This window comes from Halichoerus grypus, chromosome 13 (assembly GCF_964656455.1).
Source record: "Halichoerus grypus chromosome 13, mHalGry1.hap1.1, whole genome shotgun sequence".
In the NCBI taxonomy this organism is placed as follows: domain Eukaryota; kingdom Metazoa; phylum Chordata; class Mammalia; order Carnivora; family Phocidae; genus Halichoerus; species Halichoerus grypus.
Genome location: NC_135724.1, coordinates 95107572 through 95125704, shown reverse-complemented (window position 1 = coordinate 95125704; position 18133 = coordinate 95107572). Strand labels below are relative to the sequence as shown.

Below are 18133 nucleotides of genomic sequence, written 5' to 3'. Positions count from 1 at the left end.
TTTTGTTTGGAAATTAAAAAAAGAATGTACACTTGTAAATAACTTATGGATCAAAGAAGTCATAATGGGGGCGCCTGGGTGGCTCAGTTGGTTACACGCCTGCCTTTGGCTCAGGTCATGATGCTAGGGTCCTGGGATCAAGTTCCATATTGGGCTCCCTGCTCAGGTGGGGAGTCTGCTCTCTCTCTACACCTCCCCCCTGTTCATGATCTCTTTGAAATAAATAAGTGAAATCTTAAAAAAAAAAAAAAGTCATGATGGGAATTAGAAATACTTAATGATAAGTACTAATCCTATCAAAATTTATGGTATGCAGCTAAAGAGCACTTACACACACACTGTCTGCACAGATAGATATTAGCAAAAAAAGAGTATGAAATCAAATAAGCTTTCAACTGAAGAGTCAGAGAGCAGCAGAGTGAGCTGCGGAGGGAGAAAGATGGAAGCTATGAATGGAAGAGCAGGAATGAGGGAAATAAACAGTAAATCCCAAACCTTAGTGTTCGAAAAGACTTAGGAAATAGGCAAATCTTTGTCAAGATAGATGAATCTTTGGGCTTTATTTTAGTGAAAATAGATACAATTGCAGACATGGAGAACCCTAAAACAACATAAGGAACTACCTTTACCAAACAAGCGGAAGCTTAGATGGACTGGACCGAATTATTCAAACTGACCTGAAAACCTGAATAGAGGTTAAACCATTAAATCATTGAATCACAGTTGAAACAAACCAAATGGTTTTTCATAGGAATTTTACCAAAGTTTTTTTTTTTTTAAAGATTTTATTTATTCATTTGAGACACAGAGATAGAGAGAGCGAGAGAGAGAGCATGAGCAGGGGGAGTGGGAGAGGGAGAAGCAGGCTCCTCACTGAGCCAGGAGCCCAATGTGGGGCTCGATCCCAGGAAGCTGGGATCATGACCTGAGCCAAAGGCAGATGCCCAACCATCTGAGCCACCCAGGTGCCCCCTTTACCAAAGTTTTTAAACAGATTATTTCAGAGAATAAAAGAGGAAAAGCCTTCTTAGTTCATTGGAATGGACCGTGTCTACATCGTCAGTAGGGGTCAATCTCAGAAATATGTGAATGAGTGGGAAAAGCAGGTTGCCATGGGATGTGTGGTGTGGGACTCTAACACTGCAGCTTAAGGGAGGGTGCACGTTCGTGGGCGTGGAGTAGAAGCACATGGTGCGCGGGGAGTGACAGGTGCCGTGCTGAGGGCTGGGAGGGAGAAAGAAGGGACCTGTCCTTCGCAATATTTTATTTCTTATGAAAAGGAGAGAGCCCCGGAGCAAATGTGGAAAGATGTAAGTGTTCTCTTCGTAGTCGTGGTACTTGAGTGACGTTTTGTTGGATCTTCACTATTAGAAATTGGAAGTAGATCAGTCAGTCAGCGCACACTGTTGTGTACAAGTATTTTGTCCCGTTCAGTTGACACCCATATGGCGTATTTCTAGAGGTGCAGTTAATCTGAGAGGTTGTGGCATTCTAAGTCTCCTTTGGGTCTTTGCAGGTGGGCACAGCCCAGGCTCCAGAAAGCACGCAGAGCCTTGGTGCTTCTGACATGGAGGATTTTGGCCTTGTGAAGCCACCGCACTCGGCAGTTCCTGTTGCCACTAAGAGGAAGCGTGTCCTCTGGGAGAGCCAGGAGGAGTCGCAGGACCTGGAACTGACGGTACCCTGGCAGGAAATCCTGGGGCAGCCCCCGGCCCTCGGAACCACCCAGGTAAGAAGCCTCGGAGCCTGGGGTGGCCAGTGGGAGGAGGGAGCAATGACAGCACTCAGGCCCGAGCTGGGGCCCACTGTCTTCCGTGGAGTCTGCTAAGTAGCTTGGGGGCCCCAGCATGGGTCTTGACGTCCAGTCCTTACAAGAGCTACCCAGACTTGGAAGCCACATGATGTAGTTGCTGAGGAAGGCTGTTTCTGTTTTACTGCGTGCTCCTCGGTTGTGTTTACTGTGTCCTCTTTCTGACCTGTTCCACCACGTGTCCTAGGAAGAGTGGCTGGTCTGGCTCCGGTTCCATAAGAAGAAGTGGCAATTGCAGGCCCGGCAGCGCCTGGCCCGCAAGAAGAGGCGGCGTCTGGAGGTGGCAGAAGGCAACCCTCTGCCCGGGGCCATCCGAGACAGGCCCGCCACCGGGTTGGGGAGCTTCTTGCGAAGGACCGCCCGTAGCATCTTGGACCTTCCGTGGCAGATTGTGCAGGTGTGGACTGCGATCAGTGGGGGGACCGGGGGGGTGGGATGCCTCCAGGGACAGCAGCACAGCCAGTGGGAAGGTCCTGGGGACCCTCCCGTGGTCCAGCATGGAGGGGAAGGGCAGGCCTTTGCTGGAGAGCGCCTGGGAGGCGAGCGCTTCCTGTGACAAGGTGACACACTGCTGCATGCTCTTTCCCTTTCAGATCAGTGAGACCAGCCAGGCGGGTCTGTTCAGGCTGTGGGCTGTCATCAGCAGTGACTTGTACTGTATCAGGCTGAACATCCCCCGTGTGTTCTATGTCAACCAGCGGGTGGCGAAAGCTGAGGAGGGGCCTTCATACCGCAAGGTACGGGCCTCAGGTGTTGCTGGTCACTGGTCCGCTGCCTGCTCAGTCTCGAGGTGTTCTCCGCCCTGATGGAGGGGCCACATAAAGAATGGGGCCTTGCGGATACAAAGCCTAGTGAGCCAGGTGCTGTAAGAATCGAAACGGTGTCTGTGGACTGCTCAGTGACTGGAGTGGCCCATGTGGTCCTGGTGCGCCATCCTCTTGGGTCCGATGCCCACGGAGCAGGGGAAGAACTAGGTGGATATCTGTCGGGGGCTCTTCTGATGGAAACAGCTTTGCTGGGATAGACCTCACATGCCACATCCTTCACTCATTTAAAGTGTGCATTTCAGTGGCTTTTCGTGTGTATCGGTCATGCAGCCTCTGCCACAGTCTGTCTTACAACATTTTTATTACCCTCAAAAGACACCCAGACCCTTAGTGGTCTCTCCCCTCCCCCAGCCTTCGGTAACCACCGGTCCCCGTTCTGCCTCTGGATTAGCCTGTTGTGGACATTTCATGTAAATGGAATCCACATAAGGCAGTTCCACCCAAAGCTCATTTACTGAGGCTGTTGGTACACATCTCTCAGTTGGGCGCCCACACGCCGACGTCTAGTTGAGGAAACGAGATGTGTGTGTTTGTAACTGGGAACTACACTGCGGAGGCTTTCCGGAGAAGGTGAGACTCAGTTCTGACCAGAGGATTCAGCAGGGTGTGGACCTAGAAAGGGCAGCAGAGAACAGATGATCTGGAATTCCTGTAGCTTTCTCCGATGTGGTGGGCATGGTAACTTCGAAGGAGATCATCTTTTGAGGGGATATTTTCCTGTTCAGTGCCCTCCCCTGCTCCCCTCCCCAGGATTCCCCCACACTCTGTGGCTCCCTCAGACCAGTAGATAGCAGGACAGTAAACTGGGCACCCCTGCTGCCCTTGCTATCTGAGAGCCCCTCTGCTTCTCAGAAACCCCAGGCTGCTTCTCAAAGTTCCAGCAGAGCTTTTGGTTTTATTCACGAGGAGAGATGGGCTCTAGGGGGTTCACCCGGTGGCTGTGGGACTGTTCCAGTGATGTGTGTTGTGTTTAACAGACATCACCACTTAGCTTAGCCATGTGATGAGCTCATCACTCTGTTTTCACCAGGTCAGCCGCGTCCTTCCGCGCTCCAACATGGTCTACAATCTCTATGAGTACTCGGTGCCCGAAGACATGTACCAGGAGCACATCAACGAGATCAACACTGAGTTGTCGGCCCCAGACATTGAGGGCGTGTATGAGACTCAGGTAACTATCTTCCCAGCTCAACTGAGCAGGGATCCAACTGGATGGGATAGAGAAGGGAAAACTCCATATGGGATGGACAGGCTAGCAGCACAACTGTGGGCCCCCCTCCAAGGCAGTGAGTTTCAGCAGCAAGTCTGCTGAAGACACACAGGCAGCGGCCCTCACCCTGCCTGTCTGCCTCCCCCCGCAGGTCCCGTTACTGTTCCGGGCCCTGGTGCAGCTGGGCTGTGTGTGTGTGGTCAGTAAGCAGCCGATGAGGCATCTTTCAGGCTGGGAGGCAGAAACCTTCGCTCTCGAGCACCTGGAGATGCGCTCTCTGGCCCAGTTCAGCTACCTGGAACCAGGTACGTGCATGCCAGCTCCCCTCACCTGGCCGGGCTCCCACACACCTCGGGGTGACGGCCGTGTTCTCCTGCAGGCAGCATCCGTCACCTCTACCTGTATCATCATGCCCAGGGCCACAGAGCGCTCTTCGGCTTGTTCATGCCCTCCCAGCGCAGAGCGTCTGTGTTTGTGTTGGACACCGTGAGTTCCCGGCAAGGGGCAGGACAAGCCTTTACCCCCCAGTGCCTGCGGTGATTGTGCTGGAGCCGTGGAGGGGGGCCCTGCCGCCCACACCTGCACGGGGAGAGGGCTGACGTGGCCTCTGTTGGTCTAGGTGCGAAGCAACCAAATGCCCAGCCTCAGTGCTCTGTACTCCGCCGAGCACAGCCTCCTGATGGAGAAAGTGGGTCCTGAGCTCCTGCCTCCGCCCAAACACACTTTCGAAGTTCGGGCCGAAACGGACATGAAGACCATCTGCAGGGCCATCCAGCGCTTCTTGCTGGCCTACAAAGTGAGTGTGGTGGGGCTTCTGTGTGCGAGCCCATCCCCCAGCCCGGGTCCCCCTAGCTGCTTTCTTCCCTAATGCCCAGGAGGAGCGCCGCGGGCCCACACTCATCGCTGTTCAGTCCAACTGGGAGCTGAAGAGGCTGGCTGGCGAGGTCCCCGTCCTGGAGGAGTTCCCGCTGGTGCCTGTCCGCGTGGCCGATAAGATCAGCTATGGCGTCCTGGACTGGCAGCGCCTTGGAGCCCGGCGCATGATCCGCCACTACCTCAACCTGGACACCTGTCTGTCACAGGCCTTCGAGATGAGCAGGTGAGCGGAATGGAAGGGTTTCTCGGTATGTCCATGCTCTGGCCATCGTGCTTGTTGCTGGCCTCTTCCCCATTTGCTCGTCCACGTCCTGGGGCTGACCCCGTGTCCCCGTGCAGGTACTTCCACATCCCCATTGGTAATCTGCCTGAGGACATCTCCACCTTTGGCTCCGACCTCTTCTTAGCCCGCCACCTCCAGCGCCACAGCCACCTGCTCTGGCTGTCCCCTACCTCACGCCCTGACCTGGGTGGCAAGGAGGCTGATGACAATCGCCTCGTCATGGAGTTCGATGACCAGGCCAGTGTGGAGATCAACTATCCAGGCTGCTACTCCACGGGTGGGTGCTCAAGGCACATGGGGTCCCCACCTGCTGGGGTTTCTGCCATTTATTGCCTTTCTGTGGTGGCGGGAACGCCGAGTGGTAGGTACGCAGCGCTTGGTTGTGCCAGTGTGGGAAGTGAGCCTGTAGGAGCCTCCGCGGCTGTGGGATGAGCAGGGGTGGGCTCTGCAGTCTGCTCAGTGGCCGTTTGTCGGCTGCCCTGGGTAGCAGTACGTTTTCTGAGACCGCGCTTGCTGAAGTCGGACTGCAGACACAAGAGGGTTTTTGTGGCACAAATAGTGGTTTCTCTGTGTGCAGTGTGCGTGGAGCTGGACATCCAGAACCTGGCCGTCAACACCATCCTGCAGTCCCACCATATCAATGACATGGAAGGGGCCGACAGCGTGGGCATCAGCTTCGATGTGATCCAGCAGGCCTCCCTGGAGGACATGATCACCGGCAATCAGGCCGCCGGCACCCTGGCCAGCTACGACGAGACAGCGCTCTGCTCCAGCACCTTCAGGTACCCGGGAACCTGCATCCCTGAGAACATCACCCTGACCTTATATTTTGTCCCGTCCTCTCCCTAGGCAGAAGAGCTGAGTTTGGGATCTAGAAGGAACATGAGAAACTTTGTTATCCTCTGCTCTTGTTTTGGAAAACTAAGAGCTAAGACACTGTCACTGGGGCTTCTCTCCGTGGGCGGCAGAACCAGAAACTCATATGGGTCCAGGCTCTTTCCTCCGTTCGCTGGGCTTTGCTGCCCTCTGGGCACTGTGTTCTGGCCTCCTTCCTGTGGCCAGAGGCATGCTGTAGGTGTTGAGTACAGAGGGAGGCCTGAGGGTGCAGATGAGGGCCCAGCAATGAGGTTTGGACAGTGATAGAGGTGACAGAACAGGGGGAAGCTGGTGCTGGCAACAAAGGGGACACCCTTTGCACCTTTCTTCCAGGATCCTGAAGAGCATGGTGGTGGGCTGGGTGAAAGAGATCACACACTACCACAACATCTATGCTGACAACCAGGTGATGCACTTTTACCGCTGGCTGCGGTCCCCATCCTCGCTGCTCCATGACCCTGCTCTGCACCGCACACTCCACAACATGATGAAGAAGCTCTTTCTGCAGTGAGTGCTGCCTGGGGCTTGCTCCAGGCCATGCGGACCCCTCAGTCCCCAAAACCAGAGAGATGGTCAGCCAGCACTCTGGAATCAGCAGCTCACTTCTGGGCTGATGGTCCGTGGCGGTAAAGGTCCCGGGGAAGGCTTAGCTGCTCTCGTAGTCTGTGCAGCGTCCTTCAGAGCTAGGCTGTGTGGTACAGCCTGTCTCCTTTTGGCACAAGTCATCATGCCTTGTGTTTGCTGTTCTTAATCTCTAGTTAAGAGTGGACCTTGGAGACCCATGTGTGCGTGTGTCCTAATGGGCGCTCAGGCTGCTGCAGAACTTAGGCTGCTGCAGATCACCAAGCCAGAACGGCCTTGTACCCAAGGTCATGCGAATGTATCTGCAGAATGATCTCCAGCAAGCAGCACTGATGCGGGCTCGATAGATGTTGCAACTAGACAGGAAATGCTCACCTGAGGGATAGCGACAGACACTCTCCGTGGAGGTTGCGCAGCTGATGTGCTCTGGCAGTGATTGAGAGTGTGTCCCCAGCCCACCCCACGGCAGACGCTGCTCCAGTGATTGAGAGTGTGTCCCCAGCCCACCACACGGCAGACGCTGCTCCAGTGATTGAGAGTGTGTGTCCCCAGCCCACCCCACGGCAGACGCTGCTCCAGTGATTGAGAGTGTGTCCCCAGCCCACCCACACGGCAGACGCTGCTCCAGTGATTGAGAGTGTGTCCCCAGCCCACCCCACGGCAGACGCTGCTCCAGTGATTGAGAGTGTGTGTCCCCAGCCCACCACACGGCAGACGCTGCTCCAGTGATTGAGAGTGTGTCCCCAGCCCACCCACACGGCAGACGCTGCTCCAGTGATTGAGAGTGTGTCCCCAGCCCACCCCACGGCAGACGCTGCTCCAGTGATTGAGAGTGTGTCCCCAGCCCACCACACGGCAGACGCTGCTCCAGTGATTGAGAGTGTGTGTCCCCAGCCCGCCACACGGCAGACGCTGCTCCAGTAATTGAGAGTGTGTCCCCAGCCCACCCACACGGCAGACGCTGCTCCAGTGATTGAGAGTGTGTCCCCAGCCCACCCCACGGCAGACGCTGCTCCAGTGATTGAGAGTGTGTGTCCCCAGCCCACCACACGGCAGACGCTGCTCCAGTGATTGAGAGTGTGTGTCCCCAGCCCGCCACACGGCAGACGCTGCTCCAGTGATTGAGAGTGTGTCCCCAGCCCACCACACGGCAGACGCTGCTCCAGTGATTGAGAGTGTGTGTCCCCAGCCCGCCACACGGCAGACGCTGCTCCCAGCCTGGCCCAGTAAAATGCTATCTGGGTGTACTCGTAATTTGCAATACTCATTATAAATGATTTCGAGCTTTCTTTTCATGTCCTTTACCCATTTCTCTGTAGTTTTGTTGATTTTTTCCTCATTGATTTATAGGAGTTCTTTCTACATAAAAGTTAGCCATTTTTGTGTGATACAAGTTGCATGCTTTCTCCTGTCTGTGGTTGTCTTTGGTTTTGTTTATGCTGGGTTTTGCCTTGCAGAAATCTTCCTTCATTGTTGCTTCTGGATTTCAGGCATATTTAGGATAGCTTTTTAGTTCAGGGTATCAGCTTGTTTCTCATGGTGTCTTGTGGTTTCTCTGTGGCATCGTGACCGGTGGTTCTAACCTTGGTCTGTAGGCTCATCGCCGAGTTCAAGCGCCTGGGGTCATCTGTCATCTATGCCAACTTCAACCGCATCGTCCTCTGCACGAGAAAGCGGCGGGTTGAAGATGCCCTGGCCTACGTGGAGTACATCACCAGCAGGTGCTCATAGTTCTGGAGTTCTGCTTCCTCTCATGTTCTCCTTTGATACCATTTAACTTCTGCTGAGGGACATTCCTGTCAATAGCTTGTAGCACGAATCTGTTCATAATGAATTCTTTCTGCCATTGGATATCCCAAAGAAGGCTTTATTTAACTTTCTTTTTTTGAAAGATATCTTTGCTGGTATAAAATCATGGGTACATCTGTTTTGAAAGATTTTTTTATTTCTGTCTGTATTTCTTTTTGGGTAATTTCCTTCATCGTGTCTTTAAACTTGCTCATCATCTCCTGCAGGGTGTAGTCTGCCATTCATCCCATCCAGTGGAGTTTCCATGGCTGGAAGCCTGGTGGGATCTTACGTGTCCTAGAGCCTATTCAACATGTTCTTTGTTCTAGCTTTGTGATTACGTTGAATTCAGGTTTAATAACCTTTTCAGTGTCCTGTTCTGCACAGTATAACACTTGTGTCAGCTCTGATTTGTATTCAGTTGATAGGTTTTTCTCCCGATTCCGTGTTGTATTTCTCTGCTTCTTTGCAGAGCTAGTGATACTGGATTAGATGCCAGCAATTGTGAATCCGTGTGAATGCCTTGTCTGTTGGATGCTTTTGCATTTCGTTCTTCTGTAAATATTGTAGAGCTTTGTTATTAGGAAAAAATGGAACCTTTCGGGCATTTTTTGGGATTTGTAGGCAGGATCAGAGCTGTGTTTATTTTTTTTTTATTTATTTTTTAAAGATTTTATTTATTTATTTGACAGAGAGAGAGACAGTGAGAGAGTGAACACAAGCAGGGGGAGTGGGAGAGGGAGAAGCAGGCTTCCCGCAGAGCAGGGAGCCCGACTCAGGGCTCGATCCCAGGACCCTGGGATCATGACCCGAGCCGAAGGCAGACCCTTAATGACTGAGCCACCCAGGCACCCCCAGAGTTGTGTTTAGTCGAGCTCATTATTCCTCTGTTGAAGTAAGACTTGCAAGCACAGCCCCTGATGCCTCGTGAGTTACGTGGCTCTCAGTGGTGGGAGCAGGGACTCAGTCGTCCTTGTCCTGGCTTCCTGTAGTCTTGCACACGCTTGCTCCATGCTTTGTGGCGTGCTTAGGGCACACTTGGGGAGGTCTCGGGGTCTTCCGCAGCTCTCGCTCCTCTGGTCCCCCCAGCACTGGTTCCTGCCACGCTCTCCTGGTGGGTGCAGAAGTCTCCTTAGTGTTGTGTTTATCTTGTTGTCCAGAAAGTGTGAGGGGTGATGTAATCTGAATCCACCTTAAGTTTGTTTTTAAGTAAGTGGACGATAAGCAGGTATGAAAATAAAAAGGAAAGTGGAGAAAAAGAGAAAAACTGTTGATTTTACTTAAGCAATTTCTGTTTTGCTTCTTTTTAGCATCCATTCTAAAGAGATCTTCCATTCCTTGACAATTTCTTTCTCTCGGTGCTGGGAATTTCTTCTCTGGATGGATCCCTCCAACTATGGTGGAATCAAAGGAAACGTTCCATCTCGTATTCACTGTGGACAGGTAAGGCGTAACCGTCTTGGAGAGCTGATGCTGGAATCTGGAAGGACTTTGGGGTCCCTGTTTGTCCCTCTGCACACATTTGGTGGTCATGGGCTGAGTGCCCGGCATGGCTGTAGGCCGCATCCTGCCAGCACACCTGAGGGCACCTGCTCCTACAGAGTCTGAGAGGAGACGAGCAGGTGTGGGACGTGCAGCCGCAGCAGTGGGAAGGGCAGAGAGCAGCCGTGGGGCAGGGGCTGATTTAGATGGGACGGTTGTGCAGGCGTAAGGAGGGGACAGGCAAGCAGGGATGGAAGAGCTGGGCCAGGGGCTAGTGTCAGACGGCTGTGACGATGGGGCAGGGCTGGGGCGGTGGTCACAGGTGCAGCACAGAGCAGCTAGGACCAGGCCACTTGGGACCAAAGGCCGAGTTGGAGATTTGGCTTTTAGTGATGGAGAGATTCTGAGTGGGGACATGTCAGGGCCTGACTTCCACTAGGGCCCCATGTTGTGGACAACACCGTAGGAGGTCAGGGCTAGCATCGGCCCAGGGGAGGGTGTAGGGCAGGGTGGAGTGAGGGAGATGGATTCGGGTGGGTTTTGAAGGTGGAGGGGACGGGCCAGTGGAATGGGTATAGGTGACACATGGGCGTATGGGCGGCACCCGGGGGCGTGAAGCCATGTGTCTGTTACAAGATGGATGGGGAAGGAGGGCGAGTGTGGGGTGAGGGGAGCCATGCTTGGCCAGCGCATGTGATGTGCACAAGGTCAGCCTGCCCTCTGTACTAAGAGTGGGTGGGAGATGGCCGCCCTCCCTGCTGGGGTAGGAGGTGTGTGGAGACCTCAGTGGGGAGTAAAGTGTAGGCCTTGTAGCTGGATCGAGAGAAGACAGTTGCTGTGGTTGCTGCTCTGAAGGCTTGGGGGTTGCCAGGGTGGACACGTTCCTGAGATGAAAGCCCCCGGAGGGGGGAGTCTGGTCACACAGGACATATCTGCAGTAGGGCTGACAGAGTCGTCACCATCTCAGAAGGTCTGGGATTCAGACAAGAGAACTAGTGACCTGAGGTCGCCTGCTTGTGAATCTCCCCTCCCTGGGAGCAGGGGGGTTGAAGAATTTCAAAGGGAGTTCTCTGGAAGAACAAGAGGCAAATCCCCCTCACCCTACGTGGAGTGCTTCTGCACATAAGTGACCTCATCCTCAGAGCTGCCTTGCGGGGATCTCCTCAGGCCCAGGGACGTGGGATGATGGGATGAGCGTCACACTGGGCAGAGGGCTCAGGCGGGCCAGGTGTGGGGCGACTGTTCGCCTCCTTCTGTGCGTGCTTCTCCGGCAAAGACAGCTGGGGTGGTGTCTGTTACAGCGAGACTCCCCAAAAGAGGGCAGAGAGGAGGAGGAGGAGGAGGAGGAGGAGGAGGATGAGGAGGATGCCGGAGCACAGGAGCCTGACGTGGAGGACATGCTGGAGAACAACTGGAACATCGTGCAGTTCCTGCCACAGGCAGCCTCGTGCCAGAGCTACTTCCTCATGATCGTGTCAGGTGAGCCGCCCTGCGGGCCCCGCGGCCCAGGTGTGCGCGGGGCCACCTGCTGCACGTGCAGCGCAGGGCGGCCAACGGCGCCCCGGCCCCCCCAAGAGAGGCCCTGCTTGCACAGTGTCCTCCGCCCGCGGCCTCGGCCTCCCCGCTGGGCGCGGCTGTGTGCGCTCGTCGTTCCTCCCCTCCCCTCGGGACCGGCCCGGCCACTGCAGTCGTCCGGAAGGTGCGCGCACGCGGGGAGTCCGGCTCTGGGTCTGCGGCGGGCCGGCCTGTGTCCCTGTCCGGCCTGCAGCCCCCCCGATCTCCCCAGCCGAGCGCGGCCCCGCCCGGGCAGCGGGCAGACCCTCAAGGCCCCCTCTCCCCCAGCGTACGTCGTGGCCGTGTACCACAGCATGAAGGAAGAGCTGCGGCGCAGCGCCCCGGGGGCCACACCGGTGAGACGCCGGGGGCCCAGCCAGCTGTCGCAGGACGCCCCGGCGGCCGGCGCCCTTCCTGGTGAGCACGCCCTCTCCGCGTCCTGGGGTTCCCGGGTTCCCCCGGGCCTGCCCTCTGCGCCCCGCCGCAGCACAGGGGGAACACAGCTGCGTCTCTGCCCTCCCAGGAATGATCACCTTCTCGCAAGACTACGTGGCCAACGAGCTCACGCAGAGCTTCTTCACCATCACTCAGAAGATTCAGAAGAAGGTCACGGGCTCGCGGAACTCGGCCGAGCTGTCCAGCATGTTTCCGGCGCTCCCGGGTTCCCACCTGCTGCTCAACAACCCGGCACTGGAGTTCATCAAGTACGTGTGCAAGGTAAGGCTGCGACCCGCGCGTGCAGGGCACGGGCGCCCACACTAGCGTGCGCAGGGCCCAGAGGGGTCCAGGGGTGGTGGTTCGTCCGCGTGCGCGGGGCAGGGGCGGGAGGGTGTCCGTGAGGAGTGGGCACGCTCGTGCCCGTGTGCGTGGGAGGCACGGGTGTCTGGAGTACATGCTCGTCCACTCCGTCATCACTCGCCACCCCTTCAGAGCAGCCGCTGTGGGAGGCATTTGGGGTGAGAAGGGGAGGAGACAGGACAGACCCCCGTCATTGTGAAGCCTGCGCTTCAGTGAGGGGAGGACAAGTCAGTGAGGAGCAGGTGGGCTCGGAGGAGCAGGGCAGGGCCAGTGAGGAAGATGGGGCCCCCGGTGAGACCCCGTTGACCCTCAGGGCCTGGCCCAGGGAGAAGGTCAGGATGCAAAGGGTGGGAGGATCCGGGGGTGCTGGTGAGAGGCGCGAGCGGAGCAGTGAAACGGCGGGTGCTCGCAGCCTCGTGGCTGGAGGGACCCGGGACGAGCTGCCGCAGGAGCAGGCTGAGATGCAGCCGCAGGGGAGAGCTTGCTGCGCTGCTAAATGCCTCTCTGGGCGAGGCAGGCCGAGTCATCTATGGGATAGTGTTACCGGATGGCCCTCACTCAGGCGTCACCTCTTCCAGAGGGAGCACTTTGCTGCGCGTCAGGTTACCTCCCCGCCGAGTGCATTTCAGGCTCAGGTGACCTCTGCTGACGGTGAAGGGGGAGTTCAGTGTGCCGTCTGACCGGTGCGGTAGACTTCACAGTGTCAACATCTGTTTCTAATTCCGGGGTAACTCACCTACAGTGAGATCTGCCCATTGTTCGTGTGTGTCTTGTGAGTTTCGGCAAAGGCACAAGTCACGTCTCTGCACAGGTCAGGATGCGGACATTCTGTCACCCCGGGAACAGTGCACCCCCTCGGCCTGCGCTGGTCTGTCCCATCTCTTCCGCCTCCCTGTACTTCCTGAAATGCACACACAGTAGGATCCCTCTGGGGGGTGCAGTTGTTGGAGCGTTCAGAGTGCTGAAGCCCCTGACAGCGGGGTTCAAACAGGCACCCCCTGGGTCAGCTACCCTGTGCTGTCTCTGGCCTGGAACCACGGGTCATGCACGGTCATGTCGCCGTTGAGGTCTGGCTTCTTTGGCTCAGCAAAACGGGTCTGTGCTTCTCCCTGGGTGTTGCACGTTTCCGTGCTTTGTTCCTTTCTACAGCTGAGTGGCAGCCCATTGTGCAGAAGAACCACACTCTTGGTTGTGCCGTGGTTGAAGTACATCTGGGTTTTTATTTTTGGATTTTTAATACGGTTGCTATAAACATTTTTTTTTGTAAGATTTTATTTGAGAGAGAGAGAGGGAGGAGAGGGAGAAGCAGTTTCCTTGAGAGCAGGGAGCCCAACGCGGGGCTCGATCCCAGGACCACAACCTGAGCCGAAGGCAGACGCTTCACCCACTGAGCCACCCAGGCGCCCCTGCTATAAATATTCTTACATAGGTTTTTGTGTGAACATAAGTTTCGTTTTATTTTTTATTTTTTTATTTTTTTTAAAGATTTTATTTATTTATTTGAGAGAGAGAGAATGAGAGCACATGAGAGGGGGGAGGGTCATAGGGAGAAGCAGACTCCCTGCCGAGCAGGAAGCCCGATGCGGGACTCGATCCAGGGACTCCAGGATCACGACCTGAGCCGAAGGCAGTCGCTTAACCAACTGAGCCACCCAGGCGCCCAAGTTTCGTTTTATTTTATTATTTTTTAAAGATTTTATTTACTTATTTGACAGAGACACAGCGAGAGAGGGAACATGAGCGGGGGAGTGGGAGAGGGAGAAGCAAACTCCTGCTGAGCAGGGAGCCTGATGTGGGGCTCGATTCCCAGGACCCTGGGACCATGACCTGAGCCGAAGGCAGATGCTTAACGACTGAGCCACCCAGGTGCCCCTATCAGGTTTTTTTTTTTTCTTGGGAGGGGCAGAGGGAGGGGAAGAGAGAATCTTAAGCAGGGCGTGGAGCCCAGTGCGGGGCTGGATCGGTGCGGGGCTGGATCGCACAACCCTGAGATGACGACCTGAGCCAAAATCAAGAATTGCAAGCCTAACCGACTGAGCCACCCAGACACCCTTTAATTTATCGATTTTTTTTAATGGGTTGAGCTTTTGATGTCATATCTAAGAGTGGGGGAGGGGCAGAGGGAGAGAATCTTCAAGCAGAGCACGGAGCCCAATTTGTGGTGGGGGGGAGTGGCTCGATCCCACGACCCATGAGATCACTACCTGAGCCAAAACCAAGAGTCGGAGGCTTAACCAACTGAGCTACCTAGGCACCCTTGAGTTAATTTTTATACGGTGTGCACGTTGCAGATTGAGGTTTATATTTCTGCGTGTGTCTAATTATTCCAGTACTGTTTATTTGAAAAGATTGTTCTTTCTCCATTGAATAGCGTTTGTATCTGTTTCAAAACTTAACTGGTCGTATACATGTGTCGGTCTTTTTCTGGATCTCCATCAATCTCATTGTCTGTTTTCCAGCACCACATTGTCTCGATTTATGTAACTTTATCAGTAAGTCTTGAAACCAGATAGTGTGAATGCCTCAACTTTATTTTTTTTTAAATTGCTCTTATTCTGTCTAGCTCCTTTGCTTTCCATATAAATTTCTGAATCAGCGTATCAGTTTCTACCCAGAAAAAAAAATCCTTTTAGGATGTTGATTGGAGTCATTTTAATCTATAGATTATTTTAGAGAGAATTAACATCTTAGTGCTGAGACTCTTAATTCATGAACTACTGTATCTTTCTATTTATTTGGGTCATCTTTGGTTTTCTTCATCAGTGTTTTGGGGTTTTCAGCATATAAATATTGCACACATTTGCACCTAAGGCTTTCAGGTTGTTTGATGCTATTGTGAGGGCAGTTTTTTAAACTTCAGTTTCCAGTTGTTCACTGCTACTCTATAGAGATACGTATACAATATTTGTGTATATATATATCTTAAAGATTTTATTTATTTGACAGAGATAGCGAGAGCAGGAATACAAGCAGGGGGAGTGGGAGAGGGAGAAGCAGGCTTCCCACAGAGCAGGGAGCCCGATGCGGGGCTCAATCCCAGGACCCTGGGATCATGACCTGAGCCGAAGGCAGATGCTTAACAACTGAGCCACCCAGGCGCCCCCAATATTTGTATATTGACCTTGTATCTTGCATCATATCTTTTTTATCCATTCATCAGTGGACACTTGGGTTGCTTCCGTAATTTGGCTATTGTAAATAATGCCCCAGTAAATATAGGGGTGCATGTGTCTTTTTCAATTAGTGTTTTTGTTTTTTTAAGTAAATATCCAGTAATGGAATTACTGAATCTTAAGGTAGCTCTATTTTTAATTTTTTGAGGAGCCTCCATGCTGTTTCCACAATGGCTGCACCAGTTTGCATTTCCATCAACTCAACATCCTTACCAACACCTGTTATTTCTTGTGTTTTTTATTTTAAATATTCTGATAGGTGTGAGGTGATACCTCATTGTGGTTTTGATTTGCATTTCCCTGGTGGTGAGTGAGGTTGAGCATCTTTTCATGTGTCTGTTGGCCATCTGGATATGGCACTGATTTTTGAATATTGATCCAGCCTTGCATTCCTGGGGTAAATCCCACTTGGTCAGGATGTGCTATCCTTTCTGTGTATTGGTGGGTTTGGTTTGCTGGTATATTCTTGGGGATTTTTGAGTGCACATGATGGCTGTTGGTGTGCTGTTTTCTCGTACTGTCTTTGTCTGGTATTAGGGTGATGTTAGTCTCATAAAATGAGTTTAGATGTGTTTCCCTTTTGTGTTTCTTAGAAGATATTATGCAGATATTGTTTTTTCCTTAACATTTGGTAATTCACTAGTGAAATCTCTTTTCATTTTTTTCTCTTTAATTCAATCCAGTTTTTTCAATCAGAAATAGGTAATCTATATGTTTTTAAGCCTAACAGGTTGTTGATCCTCATTGTACATACTTGCAGATTTACCTGCTTGCCTCACTGGATAGGGTGGTGGGCTTCAAATTTGACTAACAACAGTTCTCTCAAAAATGTCTTCTAAGTGGTGTTAGGTTCTGTGGTGCTTTTGGCACTGAGCTGGGTGTGGGAGAGGCTTCCGAAGAGGTCTGTCCTGTGCTTGCCTCTCCTTCAGGGACGGGGGTCAGATGCCTCATCGTGGCTCTGCACCTACCACGAGAGCCAGACTCCCAGCACCAGCTGCACAGGCTCTAGCAGGAGGTTGAAGAGGCTTCTGTGGGCTGGCGTGGGAATATCCCCACCATCGGGGGTTGGAATCATCCACCCTACAAACGAGATTGTCAAGTCCCATCGATCTAGGACTGCCGTCAGTGAGGAGGAAGGAGTCAGTAGTATGCCCCAGAGTCCCCTGGAGCTGACGGAGACCACGAGACTTGGGATCAGGGCAGGGCCTCTGCGCGGAGGGCCCCACACTGAGGAACCACTGGTGTAGACGCTGCGGCTCCCCTCCTCTGACACGTCCAGCGGGAAAAGGGAGGGTGAGGTGATGCTGAGGAACTGCAGCTGTAAGAGTCCCCCACAGGCTTTCCCAGTCCTGACAGAGCAGGGAAGCCCAGAGAGCCATCCCTGACGCAGGCTCTTTTCTTTGAAGGTTCTGTCTCTGGACACGAACATCACAAACCAGGTGAACAAGTTGAACCGGGACCTGCTTCGCCTGGTGGACGTGGGCGAGTTCTCGGAGGAGGCCCAGTTCCGAGACCCCTGTCGTTCCTACGTGCTTCCTGAGGTCATCTGCCGCAGCTGTAACTTCTGCCGGGACCTGGACCTGTGCAGAGAGTCCTCCTTCTCTCAGGTGGGTGGCCGCCGAGTTAGGGATAACCCTAACCCTCATGGCGCCGGGTCCTTGTGGCCGCTGGGTCCTCGCAGCACTGGGTCCTCGCGGCGGAGTCAGGACGGAGGGGCTACAGCGCCCCCTCTTGAGCTCCCCTGCGAGTTCTGATGTAAAAGGCACTCTGTGCCACGTACCAGAGCGGTGTCCTCGTAAACACGCCTGGCGGTGACCTCAGTGTGGGCCAGCAGCCCCCACCTTCCCCGCTCGCGCCACCTCGTCCCTCCCCAGCCCTGGGGAAGGCTGAGCAGAGGCTGAGCAGAGAACTGACGGGCCCCCTCCTCCTCTGCCTAGGACGGGGCTGTGCTGGCTCAGTGGCTCTGCTCCAACTGTCAGATTGCCTATGACACGTCAGTCATCGAGATGGCTCTGGTGGAAGCCCTGCAGAAGAAACTGATGGCCTTCACCCTGCAGGACCTGGTGAGCAGTGGGCCTGGCACTGGGGACTGCCCTCCAGTGGGCAGAGGCCTTCTGGGTAGGCGATTGGCACCCAGGAGAAGCTACGGGTGTGCACACTTCTCAAGTCACGACCTGGTCCTCTGAGGTGACCACCCCTTGGTTCAGGCTTCGTCCTTTTGACTCATTCTTACAGCATCTCTGGGGTTCCTACGGGGGCCAGGTGCTGGCCTCACGGATCTTTCATCGTAGTGAGAGGGGATAGACCGTGAGCAGACGGTGTGTAAGTCACGGTGAGCGTAAAGAGAATGGATGGGGGAGAGAGAGGGAAGTTTTCAGCATTGGCTGGAGGGATGTTCCCACTGAGCGGGGACATCTGAGCAGAGATCTGAGGAGCTGTGATGGAGTGGGGAGACCCGAGGACGGGGCAGGGGTGAGGAGCTCCCAGGACTCAAGAGTCAAGGGTGCAGTGCTCACACCGAGGGTGTTAGGAAGCACCTGGCACGTTTGGATAGATCCTGTTGCAGAGTCTCACATTTTATTCATAGTTGAGCTAAAGGCCATGGCAGTGGGAGGCAGGGAGGGCCGGTCGAGTGAATGTGCTCAGCGGCTGACCACTGCTGGCCACGACTGGCCTGGGCAGGGGAGACTCCTGACCAGGGCTGCTCCTCGTTGCAGATCTGCCTGAAGTGCCGGGGCGTGAAGGAGACCAACATGCCTGTGTACTGCCGCTGTGCGGGGGGCTTTGCCCTCACCATCCACACCAAGGTGGGGCTCCCACAGCCAGCCGGCCCTGCTGCCCTTTCCCGTCTGCCCACATCTGCTTCTACGCCTA

At 54.2% G+C, this 18133-nt stretch overlaps 1 protein-coding gene across 1 annotated transcript in view; it reads left to right on the top strand.

Annotated features, from left to right (window-relative positions):
- POLE (DNA polymerase epsilon, catalytic subunit) overlaps window positions 1-18133 on the top strand; it is a 48479-nt gene that overhangs the window by 28839 nt on the left and 1507 nt on the right. The window contains exons 30-48 of the mRNA XM_078061172.1: window positions 1517-1729; window positions 1998-2207; window positions 2404-2547; window positions 3668-3808; window positions 3999-4152; window positions 4227-4333; window positions 4467-4643; window positions 4723-4946; window positions 5063-5283; window positions 5584-5788; window positions 6216-6389; window positions 8060-8185; window positions 9563-9695; window positions 11036-11213; window positions 11577-11705; window positions 11812-12005; window positions 16666-16866; window positions 17197-17322; window positions 17977-18066. Coding sequence (XP_077917298.1) covers window positions 1517-1729; window positions 1998-2207; window positions 2404-2547; window positions 3668-3808; window positions 3999-4152; window positions 4227-4333; window positions 4467-4643; window positions 4723-4946; window positions 5063-5283; window positions 5584-5788; window positions 6216-6389; window positions 8060-8185; window positions 9563-9695; window positions 11036-11213; window positions 11577-11705; window positions 11812-12005; window positions 16666-16866; window positions 17197-17322; window positions 17977-18066 — 3147 coding nt within the window. The remainder of the gene's footprint in view (window positions 1-1516; window positions 1730-1997; window positions 2208-2403; window positions 2548-3667; window positions 3809-3998; window positions 4153-4226; window positions 4334-4466; window positions 4644-4722; window positions 4947-5062; window positions 5284-5583; window positions 5789-6215; window positions 6390-8059; window positions 8186-9562; window positions 9696-11035; window positions 11214-11576; window positions 11706-11811; window positions 12006-16665; window positions 16867-17196; window positions 17323-17976; window positions 18067-18133) is intronic.